At 40.2% G+C, this 12,937-nt stretch overlaps 1 protein-coding gene across 1 annotated transcript in view; it reads left to right on the forward strand.

Moving 5' to 3' along the window:
• The window catches only part of NEB (nebulin), a gene marked incomplete at its 5' end in the record, with an annotated part of 191,460 nt that overhangs the window by 141,695 nt on the left and 36,828 nt on the right, over nt 1-12,937 (forward strand). The window contains 11 exons of the mRNA XM_079783149.1: nt 433-537; nt 794-898; nt 1,649-1,753; nt 2,181-2,285; nt 2,931-3,035; nt 4,296-4,400; nt 6,445-6,549; nt 8,151-8,255; nt 8,627-8,734; nt 10,820-10,924; nt 12,733-12,837. Of these exons, the coding sequence (XP_079639275.1) occupies nt 433-537; nt 794-898; nt 1,649-1,753; nt 2,181-2,285; nt 2,931-3,035; nt 4,296-4,400; nt 6,445-6,549; nt 8,151-8,255; nt 8,627-8,734; nt 10,820-10,924; nt 12,733-12,837 (1,158 nt within the window). The remainder of the gene's footprint in view (nt 1-432; nt 538-793; nt 899-1,648; nt 1,754-2,180; nt 2,286-2,930; nt 3,036-4,295; nt 4,401-6,444; nt 6,550-8,150; nt 8,256-8,626; nt 8,735-10,819; nt 10,925-12,732; nt 12,838-12,937) is intronic.

A 12,937-nucleotide genomic window follows, 5' to 3' on the forward strand; every position in this document is an offset into this window, starting at 1 on the left:
TTGTTATTGGATGAGTAGGCTGTGGACTCCAGGGAGTGAAAATAAATTGCTTGACTTATTCTATAGGACCTATGTATTTTCCACAGACAAATGAAATTACAATTCATGCATTCAGGCAAAAATGGAAAAAAACTATGTTGAAGGCTCTGTCAGAATCCTCTTATTCTTCTATCTGCATTCTTTATTATATGGATTTAGATTAAACTGTACTCAGCAATAAGGTTATTAGACAACTAGAGTGCAAATATGTGTTTCCAGATGTGAGACATAGAGAGAAACAAATGAACAGAAACACATATAACAAACAAACAAACAAACAAACAAACAAAAACAGGACGACAGGTGCACGCCTGCTGAATAGAGAAGACTAAATGCTAAATTTTAAAAAATGTTTTATCTCTATAACATCTGATCCCTATTCTGATTATTTAGTATCTATATGTTGAACTTGCCACCAAAGAGAGACCCCATCATCACGCTGGAAACCAGACCACAGCCTTGAAGCATGCCAAAGACGTGAAGGACCTGGTCAGCGAGGTAGGCTGGGAATTTGGCACTGAGGCACTGGGCTAAAGAAAAAAATGCTCGCTAAATCCTTCACCTGCTGCCTCTGATAGGAGAGCTCATGTCTATAAATGGTGCTCAGCAGCATCAAGAACAGGAGGCAGAGCCATTCTCCTAATGAGCAAAATACACTGTGTCCCTAGGGTGGATCTGGGACATGGTTGCGGATTGTGAGGGATGAAAACACTTGAACTTAACTTTGTCTCTCTCTTCTATCTTTATTTCTTAGAACAAGTACAAGATTCAGTATGAAAAGATGAAGGACAAGTACACCCCAATTCCAGATACACCAGTCCTCATCAGAGCCAAGAAGGCTTACTGGAACGCCAGTGATGTATGCATCCCTTCCTTCTTTCTGCTGCTGTGGTAGGGACAGCGGAGGTTGAGGTATCTGAGAAACAGAAAAGATTAGTCATATCCATAGTTCAAGGTCCTGACCCACACACGGAGCAGGAAAAAAAGAAACACCACATCCAAAAAACTTAAAAAAAAAATAGGCACAAACAATACCAGTTAGGCAAAGTAGTAGCTAAGAGTAATGCAAAAAGCCTATAACTCTTCTCATTGCTCTTCTAGGAAGAATATGGCCCTTTCTTGTGAGTCTTTGGTAGCATTTCCTAGGGAATGCTTGACAACTAATTGTTACTTGCCGATAAAGTCATGTTCTTGCAGTCAGCCAAACAGGGTTAAGATCCTGATACTGTCATTTGCCTGCTGATTGACTCTGTATCCCTTATCTAATTTTTTCTGAGACTGTTTTCTTATATGTGGAATGAGGATAAGAATTGTGATAATGAAATTAGACTACACCTAGTTTCCCCTGTTGTTAACACCTTACATTACCATCATATATTTGTCACAACCAATGAGCCAATATTGATACATTATTCACTAAACTCTATACTTCATTCAGATTTTATTAGGTTCCTCCTCATGTCCTTTTTCTCTTCCAGGATGTGAAATCAGTTTTTAAATCTCTCCTAAATTTATTCATGGGAAAACCTGAGAGAAACCTGAAGCTTAAAAGACTTCAATTATTTAACTGGGTAGTTTTTCATAATCCATGTGTGTGTTTTCTTTCCAGCTACGCTACAAAGAAACATTTGAAAAGACCAAAGGGAAATACCACACCGTGAAGGATGCTCTGGACATTGTGTACCATCGCAGAGTCACGGATGACATCAGTAAAGTACGTCCCTCCATATAGCTACTTGCATGAGGCTCGATGGGCCACCATCAGTTTTAAAAAGGATCCTCCCTTGCCCTAGCCGGTTTGCCTCAGTGGATAAAGCATTGGCCTGTGGACTGAAGGGTCCTGGGTTCGATTCTGGTCAAGGGCACATACCTCGGTTGCAGGCTCCTTCCCGGCCTAGGCCTTTGTCAGGGCTCATGCAGAAGACAACCAATCGATGTGCTTCTCTCACATCACTATTTCTCTGTCTTTCTCTTTCTCTTCCACTCTCTCTAAAAATCAATGGAAAAATATCCTTGGGTGAGGATTAAAAACCAACCAAACAAACAAACAAAAAAGTATCCTCCCTTCCCTAATACTCTCTGGAAATAAGTAGACTTTTTTTGGGTCAGATGTTATACCTGTCTTTGTGTTTTCCCCACAGGTGAAATACAAGGAGAACTACATGAGCCAACTGGGAATCTGGAGGTCCATTCCTGATAGCCCAGAGCAATTCCACCACCGGGCAGTCGCGGATGCAGTCAGTGATGTGAGTCTTCAAGTCTTCCATTTTTACGTATAAATTTATATGTCCACGTGACTTAGGAAATCAAACACTGCACTAAAACTGATTAAACACGTGACTCAATGTTGGTTCTTATGCATGGATGTTTAAATCATAAAACTCATTGATAAATGAGTGAACTTCAACTTGGGAGAGAAAAAATATATTCCAATTTATAAACCTAATTTTTCTCCCAAATGTATTATATCATATTACATGGCTGGAAGTGATATACTTCATCTAAGCAATAACCTATTTCTGGTCAATTGAAGAGACAACTTCATGAAGCAATCAAGACAGGTAATGATGCTCACTTAGAAAGAAATGTCAGCTTTCAATAGGAAAATACATCTGCCAAGTTTATGATATAATCTCTAGGAAAGTATGCCTGTTACATTTGAATTGTTTTAATTAGTATTAAAAATAAAAATTTCCATATATAATATAATACACCATGAAATAAGCAGAAAAAAGTATTATTGAAAACTTATCTTAAATAATTGTTTTGATACTTTATTACCCTATATGTCTCAGTGGTCAGAGCTTTTATTTGTTCCACTTGTATAGATCCTAACCTACTGCTATTTGGAGATAGGTTCTTAAAACTCTTTGATGATGTTCTTCTCCCAGGTAAAATACAAAGAAGATTTGACCTGGCTTAAAGGAATTGGTTGCTATGCCTATGATACCCCCGACTTCACTCTGGCTGAACAGAACAAGACTCTCTACAGCAAGGTATAATTCCTCAAGGATAATGGCCACATCTATTTAACGTATTTCAGTGCTCACAGAGAGAATTAGCACTGAGCATATAGCTTTTTCATATTTCCACTCTGATCTTCGCTTTAGTCCCTGTAGTTGGAGTACATACTGAACTGTCCACCGTCTGATGGGCTCTGCTGAAATGGCATATCTCAAATTTTTTAGTACTGACCTCATTGACTACAGTCATCATTTAGTATATCATTTATTTGAATTTGATAAATGGTCATTTCCGAACAACTCATATCTCTGCCAGAATTCCCTCCCTATTAATATGTCTCTGGGTAATTCACCCTATTAGAGTTGACATGGTGGGATATAAAGTGGGATTATTTTTTTAAAATATATATTTCTTGATTTCAGAGAGGAAGGGAGATGGGAGAAATAGAAACATCAGTAATGAGAGAGAATCATTGATTGGCTGCCTCCTGCACGCCCCACACTAGGGATTGAGCCCATAACCTGAGCATGTGCCCTGATCAGGAATCAAACCCGGACCTCCTGGTTCATACATGCTCAACCACTGAACCATGTTGGGATTAAAGTGGGATTATTCTAATCCACAAACTTGTGTGACTTGAGGCAAATAACTGTTTTTTATGGCCTATTTTCCTATTTCCAAAATAAAGCCGTTGAATTAGCTTCCTTTGAATTTTAAAATAGGAGTCAGCAAATTTTCTTAAACCAGCCAGATAGTTAATATTTTAGACTTTGTGGGCCACATTCATTCCATCACGCGTTCTTTGTTTACAATTATTTTAAATTATTTTTTAAAAAAACCTTAGTTCATGGGGTCATTTAAAAATAGGTGATGATCTAAATGTTAGCCCATCCCTGCCCTAAAATACTATGATTATCTGATTAATTACCAAAAACTATTTCAAATTAATGGACTAAAAACTGCCTTCAACTGCATATGGTAATACCTTCAAAATAAAATAATAATCACTATAATACATAGGAACAAAGAAGGAACTGATTTGGATTTTTGCCTAATTTGGAAAATAGATCTGTTTGTCATCTATTCAGTAAAAAAAGTATATTTTGGAGTGAGTTTTCAAGGAATCCAGGTAGATATACCCTTCATTGCCTTGGGAGACAGAGTAAGTATTTAGTAATTACTTGTTAACTCTATGAGGAAATTATCACAATTGTATAATAAAATAAAAGGCACGTCTCATTCTTAAGATAATCACAGCCTGCTATCAATTAACCCCATTCTGTTTTCTCTAGTACAAGTATAAGGAGATATTTGAAAGGACAAAGTCAGATTTCAAGTATGAAACCGATTGTCCAATCAATAGGCATTTCAAGTATGCAACTCAGTTGATGAATGAGGTATGTATGACCTGATCCAATTAACCCTATGCAGTTCCCTTCAGAAGTCTATAGACTTATTTGATTGCAACCCAATAAGTAAAATGACAGAAAAGCCTTTCTAAGTGTTGGTTCAAGATAAAGATCTGGGAAGACTCTTATAAAGTCACCCTCTGATGGGCTCTGCCAAGAGCTTGAATAAGAGCAAGTGAAGGGACTGTGCCGCATGGAGGGAGGGCCCCACAGCCATCACCACTCTGTTCCCGCTAGCACAGGGCAGCACAGCCCTTTGGGTGATGACAGCAAGGAGGCAAAGGATTTTGTTGACTATCAGCCGAACTCCCTAAAACAGGATGCTGTGTAGAATCGGGAGACACAGAAGTTCAAGGTTAATTTAGCATCTCTACTATGGCACAGAGATGGCAGTGGTTGGAAAAGCCACCCCTAAAGGGATTGTTGTGATTTGGCATTCAATTGTATTGCCATTGTTTACTCATATATTGGTGCAAAGAAGTAGCCATTTGTCCCAGAATATTATTTTATTTTCTACCCAATCTTTCCTGGAACTATCTTTGTAATAATTTAAGTTAAATTTAGCTTAAAATGACTGAAATAACCAAGCTATTTATTAACTTAAATGTTTGGATGGTTTTATATTTAATTTCCTATCTTTGGATATTCCACAGATTTACATGAAATTCATGAACAATGTTAGAAAATTAGTAAAATGTATCTAAAAATGAAAATGTAACCAATGGTATGTTTATTTCAATATATGACTTTTTTTTTTCTTTTTAATTTGATTTTGTTCATTTTCAGTAGATTTCCAGGTGGAACAACTCTGAAGAATTACTGTTAGTAGATTCCTAGAATACAGTCTTGATATATTTTATTTCTATTTTTCACACTCACAAAGGATTTCCAGGTCTCTTTTATAATTAAATAAACTAACTAGCATTAGAAGACTATTAGAATTTTTCACGAATATTCCTTTTGATTCTCACAGTCTTGGATTGTAGACCTGTAGATTATCATGCCTTATTTTAAATACAATGTAAGGTGCCATAAATCCTAACATTACTAATGGCATCCTATGTAGAGATGGAAAATGTTTAGGCACAAGGTACTCCAATTTGGTGTCATAAATCCGGTCTATCCCAAGCCCCAGCCCTCTCCAGGCAATCTTCCCTCACTTAACTCTCTTTGCCTCCCTGTGTTTATCCCGGATGCTTTGGGTGCCCACCTCCCAAAATGAGATATTTCTGGTCCTCTGGAGTATTTACCTGGGGACATTTCTGTGTAGCCTTGAAGTTGTACTCTTGCTATAATTTGATCTGATGTCCGAGCAGAAAAAATACAGAGCTGATTATGAGCAGCGGAAAGATAAATACCACCTGGTAGTCGATGAGCCTAGACATCTGCTGGCTAAGATCGCAGGCGACCAGATCAGTCAGGTACTGTGATGGGGCTGGTTGGCCAGCCCAGGCAGGACTGTGCTCCAGGTTTCTCATGAGATGTTGTCCTGTCTGCTGCAAGGATGTCATAGGTTCTGCCTATGATATTGGGATGTTCTGTTTCACAGTATCTGTCTAGCCACCCAAAGAGCCCGTGAGCTATTTGAGTGTGCCAGTCCATGCTCTGTGTGCTCACATGTGCTGCAGTGAAGAGGAAAAGGAAAGCTGGGTCCTTCCACCCTTTATTCCTCTGGCAGCCCTGTTTTTAGCCTGCAGTTGTAAATTGCAAATTGAGTTGCAAAAACCAAGGAGCAAATTAATGGAAGGAAAGAAGACAAAACTCCCCGCCATATTTTCCTACTCCAATGATGTCCTTTTTCCTATAAGGCATTTCCCATGTCATTCATTCCCCATTCACAAGGATGATGGATGGTCAACTGCAGGTGTTGCAGTCACTCTGCTTGGCAATGTAATATATTTGGTGTCTTCACCCACATGTATATGTGAGCACATAAAGTGTGTCTGCCTACATCTCTTCACTCAGAGGTGATGGGGATATAGAGCCATGTTCTTATGTCTCTTTTGTGCTTCACTGCTCTTTGCATGAACAGAGAAAATATAAATCTAGTGCCAAGATGCTTCTGAAACGAGGATGTAATGAAATTCTGCGTCCAGATATGTTGACTGCCCTCTACAACACATACATGTGGAGCCAGGTAATTTCGGATGTGATGGGAAGAAGTCTTGGGGGCATTCGCCTTTATGCTTTCCTTGACTTCCTTTCCCTGCCCCCTGCCCATGGTTTCACATGATAAAGCTGCACAAATGTTCATTCCTTGTAAATGAACACTGGGTGTGGCCACCACTGTGATGACGCCATCTGTATATCATCTGACACCTAGGGAACTCCTAGTAAGATTAGCTGAGACTTTTCCAAACTTTATTTCCAAATTGGTATAACATTAACTTATACTTTTCAATATTTGCCCCCTCCTCTAATAGATTCCTGAGAGACTGGGTATATTAAATAGATTCAACAGCATTTAAAAGGTCTGAATATGTAATATTTTTATCTAATTTGGCTATTGTTCAATGATCACTACAAGTGTACCATTTAGGACGGATGAGGATTACAGTACAGCTCTTTTACAATTGTACATAGTCATGGCCCCTCTTGAGTTTGATGCTGAATTTGCTAGGTTATTTCCGGCACATCTGCCCTCTCGCATACTTGTTAACAGCATTGCTGATAACATTACCTTCCCACAAGGTCAGTAGAAGCACACCACCACCGCCTTTCCATCATATGCTAAAAGGTAAATTTGAAGCAGCAAAAAATGGTGACGATTGCTTCACTACCAGATACCATGTTAATAAGATGCCATTGTCCCCATACAAAAAAAAAAAAAGTTTTTAATCAATCTCTTGTATTAGGAACTTGTTTTATCACTTCAGTGTGACATCATCAGCATATGAAATGAGGGGGATGAGGTCTCCCTAGGAAGATCCTATTTGCCTGCCACCTTTTTTTTGTCCTAATATGACCATCAAATAGTTGTGCATGAGTTATTGCTGTGCTCTCTGTGTCTGTGCTGCTTGAAACAGCTTATGTGCATGAAAAAAATTATGACTTGAAAATTACAAAAATGAATGTCTTTTCTAAAATGATAAATACTTTAAACTCTATATACTTGTTTTTTTAATTTTACATCTATTTCATTTTTTATATGAAAACATATCTTAAGAGGTCATACATATTTGATGCAGCATACAGGATGGGGCAAAAGTAGGGTTACAGTTGTGAGTATGGGAAACACAGTTTATTCTTATATTAGTATTTATTCATTATTGTATTACCTTCCATACTCACAACTGTAAATCTAATTATGGTATTATTTTCCATATGAACAACTTAAACCTACTTTTTGCCCCACCCTATATTGTGAGTGAATCATTACTTGTCAGAGTCCAGAGATTAAGGGTCTAGTCCTGGCTCTGAGATTCACTCTACATGTACCCTTAGTTTAGTCTCTTACCCCGTTTGGGCCTCAGTTTCTGCATGTATAAAATGTATGGGAATTATCATTTATTGTTATTGTTTGCTCACTCCAGTGCAAGCTTGCTATCAAGTACAGATTTATATTAAATGTTTTCAATTAGGATTTAAAGAGAAAGCATGACCCCATTCCCCCACATCAGTGGCTTGTATAATAATCCTACTATTTGCTGTGGGACTCTCTCAAGAGGAAAATTAAATTCCTGAAAGCCCTCTCTTCCACTTCCTAGAATTAACTTGTTCTTCTATTGCACAATTTAGATCAAGTACAGGAAAAAGTATGAAAAAACAAAGGACAAATTTACCTCAATTGTGGACACTCCGGAACACCTGCGTACTACGAAAGTCAACAAACAAATCAGTGATGTAAGTACAAGAAACACTGAACAGATTCTCAAACTCAGGAGGTATTTGCAAATGTAGAGGGTAGTCTAGACTGTCACAATGTCCAGAAGACTCTTCTGCCATTCAGTGGGAGTGAGGCAAGAGTGCTTAATGTCCTGCTATGCTCAGAACTTCTTTTACAATGTAGAACTGTTCCAGCCAAATTGGGAGACACCCCATTTTAGAAGCACCAGGGCCTTGGCAGAAAGCATGAAAGCATCTGTTGAATTTATAGAATTCACTCACCTTTATACACACTCACAAAAGCCCTTTGCACTTATAATGTCACATCACACTGCACTGTGAATGGAGATGTATAACAAGATCTCTCCCTGCTTTTTCATCTTCTGTAGATACTTTACAAATTGGAATACAACAAGGCCAAGCCTAGAGGCTACACCACAATCCACGACACGCCCATGTTGCTGCATGTCCGGAAGGTCAAAGATGAAGTCAGTGATGTGAGTATCAGAATGGCTTCGCAGTCCTCTCATCTTGGCCTCTGTAATGTGATCGAACAAACCCTGGTTCAGTTATCTATTTCTGTGTAACTATCTCCCTAAAACTTAGCGACTTAAAACAACAATCATTTCCCCCCTCGTGGTTCTGTGAGCTGAATGGGCACAGCCGAGTGGATCTTCTATCCCACATGCTGTTGGCAGACAGCGGAGGCTCAGGTGGGCCAGCACCTCAAGAAGGCTCACTCACATGGCTGGTCGTTGATGATGGTTCTGGGCTGGAGCTCTACTTTTGCATAGACAGTCCCCCACCCCCTTCCCCACTCCTGTGTGGTTTGGACAGCTCAGAGCACAGTGGGTGGGTTCTAAGAGGCTGGAATAGAAGCTTCCAGACCAGTTAAGGGCTAATCCTAGAACTGACAAGAGACACTTTTGCTGTATTTTATTGGCACAGTGGATACCCAGATTCAATGGGTGAAGAGATAGGTGCCACCTCTGGATGAACAAATGGCAGGGTTACATTGTAGAAAAGGGGGGGGGGGGGGGCGGGATGTTATAGAGACCATTTTGAAAAATGCAATATGCCATAAATGCTATGAATACTCTACACTTTATCTTGGCTAAGAGGAACAAGGTATCCATTAAATTCAAATATCCTGAATTTGAGGAGAAATTATATTCATAAATTTCCAGATATATATATAGATTCTGTGGTTGAAAACTATCATGATTGTTTGTTAAAAAAAAAATTAAGGAAGTCCATGGCTATATTGCACCGGAGAGAATATTAAAGGCAGCTGTGGAGTACACGCATCCTTACCCACAGCCTTGACCTCGGCTGGTGCTCAGGAATTCCCTGATAGATGAATAAATGTGTTCACGATGCTGGCCCTGAGCTGCCATGAAAAAATGTTAAATACATCCGTGCACGTGTATGAAGGCAGAAATGCATATAAAAATGTTTCATATTTTTCATGTCAAACTAAGTATTGGCATTTCAAACATGGACACCCAGGTATTCATAAACATCTGTCAGGTCAGTTCTTTATGCGGAGCGGCCCTTCCCTTTCACTGTAGAAAAATGAAGCATTTTGGTGTCCATTCTCCCACATTTTCTGATTATAACAATAACCTGAGACATGGATGTAAAACATGGACTTCCAGGCCTTTCCCCTAAAGATATTGATTTACGTGTGTGGTGGAGTGCAGGAAATTGTGATCAAGCCAATTTAGTAATGCTACTAGGCTTCCTTAGAACAGTTTCACCTCAGATTTAACCACTTTAACACCTGGGATCCCTCAGCAACAATTAGTGAGAAAACCCAAGTGAGGCTCCAGGGCCCTGAAATTTACGAGGAGCAGAATTGGGTGAAGCTAGACATTCCGGGCCCACGATGGGGAAACTACCAGTTAGGCCCTGAGACTAAGCCTTCCCTGACACTCTCCCTCTCATCCAAACCCTCATATGCCCAAACTGGCCAGATGTGGCTCTAACAGTGATGATAGTGATGACTGCATCCATCCATCCATCCGTTCACTCATTCATCAAACATTTATTGGGTTTCTATGTGCCTGACACGAGGAACAATGATGAATGACACACAGTCTTTGCCATTGGAGGAGTTCAGCTTAATGGAAAGAATAGACAGTTAAGCAAATAATTACACCATGAGGTGATAACAGCTGGAACTGTGGGGGGTACAGAAGGAGGGCAAGACTCATTCCATCTGGGTGGGAGGAGCTTCACTTCCATCAGCAGTTTTCCAGATGTTCTGAACTTGGAATTTTCTGATTTGGAAAAGGGAGAACATACAGGGAAAGCTGTGCAGCTGGCCCTTCCAGCACAACCTCAGGGGACATGAGTGCCACCGAGACACTAGTGAGCATGCTCAGTGTGTCCTGGGAGCTGGTTTTAGGAACTGAGACAGGAACGCACATGTCTGCATGGCCACAACCTTTCTACCCACAGATTCATTCTGCCCTAAGGAGCAGTATGTACTGTAATCACGGTTTTCATTCTTATTTTTTAAAAGTATCTTAGTAGACTGCTATAAAAAGTTAACCTGGTCATTGTGTTGCCTCCCACAGCTGAAATACAAAGAAGTTTACCAAAGAAACAAGTCCAACTGCACCATTAAGCCAGATGCTGTTCATATCAAAGCAGCCAAGGACGCCTACAAAGTCAACACCAACGTAAGTTCCATAAACTTCCCCTAGCCTCGCGGGGGATTCATCAGCTCTGCGGGACATAGGATCCCTTACATCTCTTCCAGCGATTGAGTCCAGATCAAGAGTTAGGCGCCAGGAGTGTGCATAAGGACGCTGAAATCTATATGCTGCCTCTGGTTCTTGCAGAGGTCAATGGGGAAGAGCAAGGGTGGCCAGCCTGTGCCAGTCATTACACCCACCCAGCCTTGGTGCTAGGTGGCTGAGAGATATGAGACTTAATTCTGAAATGAAAGTTGCATTTTAGAAAGTATCTCAGTATCTTTCATTCCCTCCACCCTCCACCCTCCATATTCTCCTCCTGCCCCACACCCTAGAGCAGGGGTCCTCAAACTTTTTAAACAGGGGGCCAGTTCACTGTCCCTCAGACCGTTGGAGGGCCGGACTATAGTTTAAAAAACAACAAAAAACAACTATGAACAAATTCCTATGCACACTGCAGATATCTTATTTTGAAGTAAAAAAACAAAACGGCAAAAACACCCACATGTGGCCCGTGGGCCATAGTTTGAGGACGCCTGCCCTAGAGACTGTTCTTTATGGACAAAAAAAAATTTAACCACCTGGTGCTGTCAGGAGTTGGCCTAAGCCTTCCTTCTGCTCAGATCTCCCTGTGCTGACTCATTTATTTGTAGTGGGGCATCTTACAGCCTCAACCACATTTTTGTGCATTTAGAGGAATATCAGCTTTTTAAAAAAAAAAAATTATATATATATATATATATATATATATATATATATATATATATATAGTTATAAAATGAAACCATTACAACCCAACTAGTGCCCACTAGTGCCAGAGAGAACATATGTTTGTTAGGGCCAGCAAACTGAAATGCCTGTAGGGGCTGGCAGGTGACTTACAGATGTCCTGAGGATGGATTGAGGGATGGGAAGCAGGATGGATGTGGGAAAAGGCGATTGCAGTAAAATGCACATTGTAGAATGCAAGTGGTGGGTAGTCTCTATAAGATTCTTGCAATTCTGTTGTATGTTTGAAAATTTTCACAATAACATGGGCGGGCGGGGGGGACTCATCAAGTAGTATACATAGATGTATGCACATTTTGTGTGCAAATTAGCCCTTGACAAAAAAGAGAGAGAGAGGAAAGAATGTGCCTGATAGAGAGGGCTCTTCCCAAGGACACAAATTAAATTGCAGACACTTCTGTGCCTCAGATTTGGCTTGAGGCAGCCAGTTCTCCGGCTCAGATGCAGGTCTGAAGGCACCCTAAAGCCAGGTTGCCTGGCTTTGAACCCCAGTTCCACCTTTTACTCGCTGTCTCACCTTGGGCAGGTTACTAACCCTTCTAGGCAGTTCCTCAGCTATCAACTACATGCAGTTCTTGCAAAGATTAAATAAGCTAATAATTATAAAGCACTTAGAAAAGTGCCTGGCACAAAAGAATGTACTATATATGTTTAATATTGTTTTACTTAAGCCTGAATTTAGTTAGAAGTTAAAAGTGCTCAAGTGCTCTGAAGATGACTATGCTACGCTGGCAGAGCTGGAAAGATTGTAGGATCTTTTACCCCAGAGGCCTTTAAAAATTTTAGCCCCTATTGAGACCAAAGGGTCCCACAAGATGACCTCTTGAGTGGCTGACCAGCTGCATAAATTGTAGAGAAATTTTAATTGGGGCTCTCTCTTGCATAAAGAACCAGGATTTGTTGTATGTTAAAATGCAAGGTGAGTGAGTCCCTCTGTGCCATGCGTGTGGTTAGGAATTCAGCCCCCTGACTGATGCGACTCGTTTTCCTCTTATTAAAAACAGCTGGACTACAAGAAGCTGTATGAAGCCAACAAAGCCCACTGGAGGTGGACCCCTGACCGACCGGACTTCCTCCAGGCCGCCAAGTCCTCCCTGCAGCAAAGCGATGTGAGATAGAAGAGACACGCCTGAGACAGAAAATCAATAATTAGTCATGATAACCACCATTGAGGGTGCTAACCTAGCCCATTTGAGATCCAAGGAGACA

This window comes from Cnephaeus nilssonii, assembly GCF_951640355.1.
Source record: "Cnephaeus nilssonii genome assembly, chromosome: 10".
Classification (NCBI taxonomy): domain Eukaryota; kingdom Metazoa; phylum Chordata; class Mammalia; order Chiroptera; family Vespertilionidae; genus Cnephaeus; species Cnephaeus nilssonii.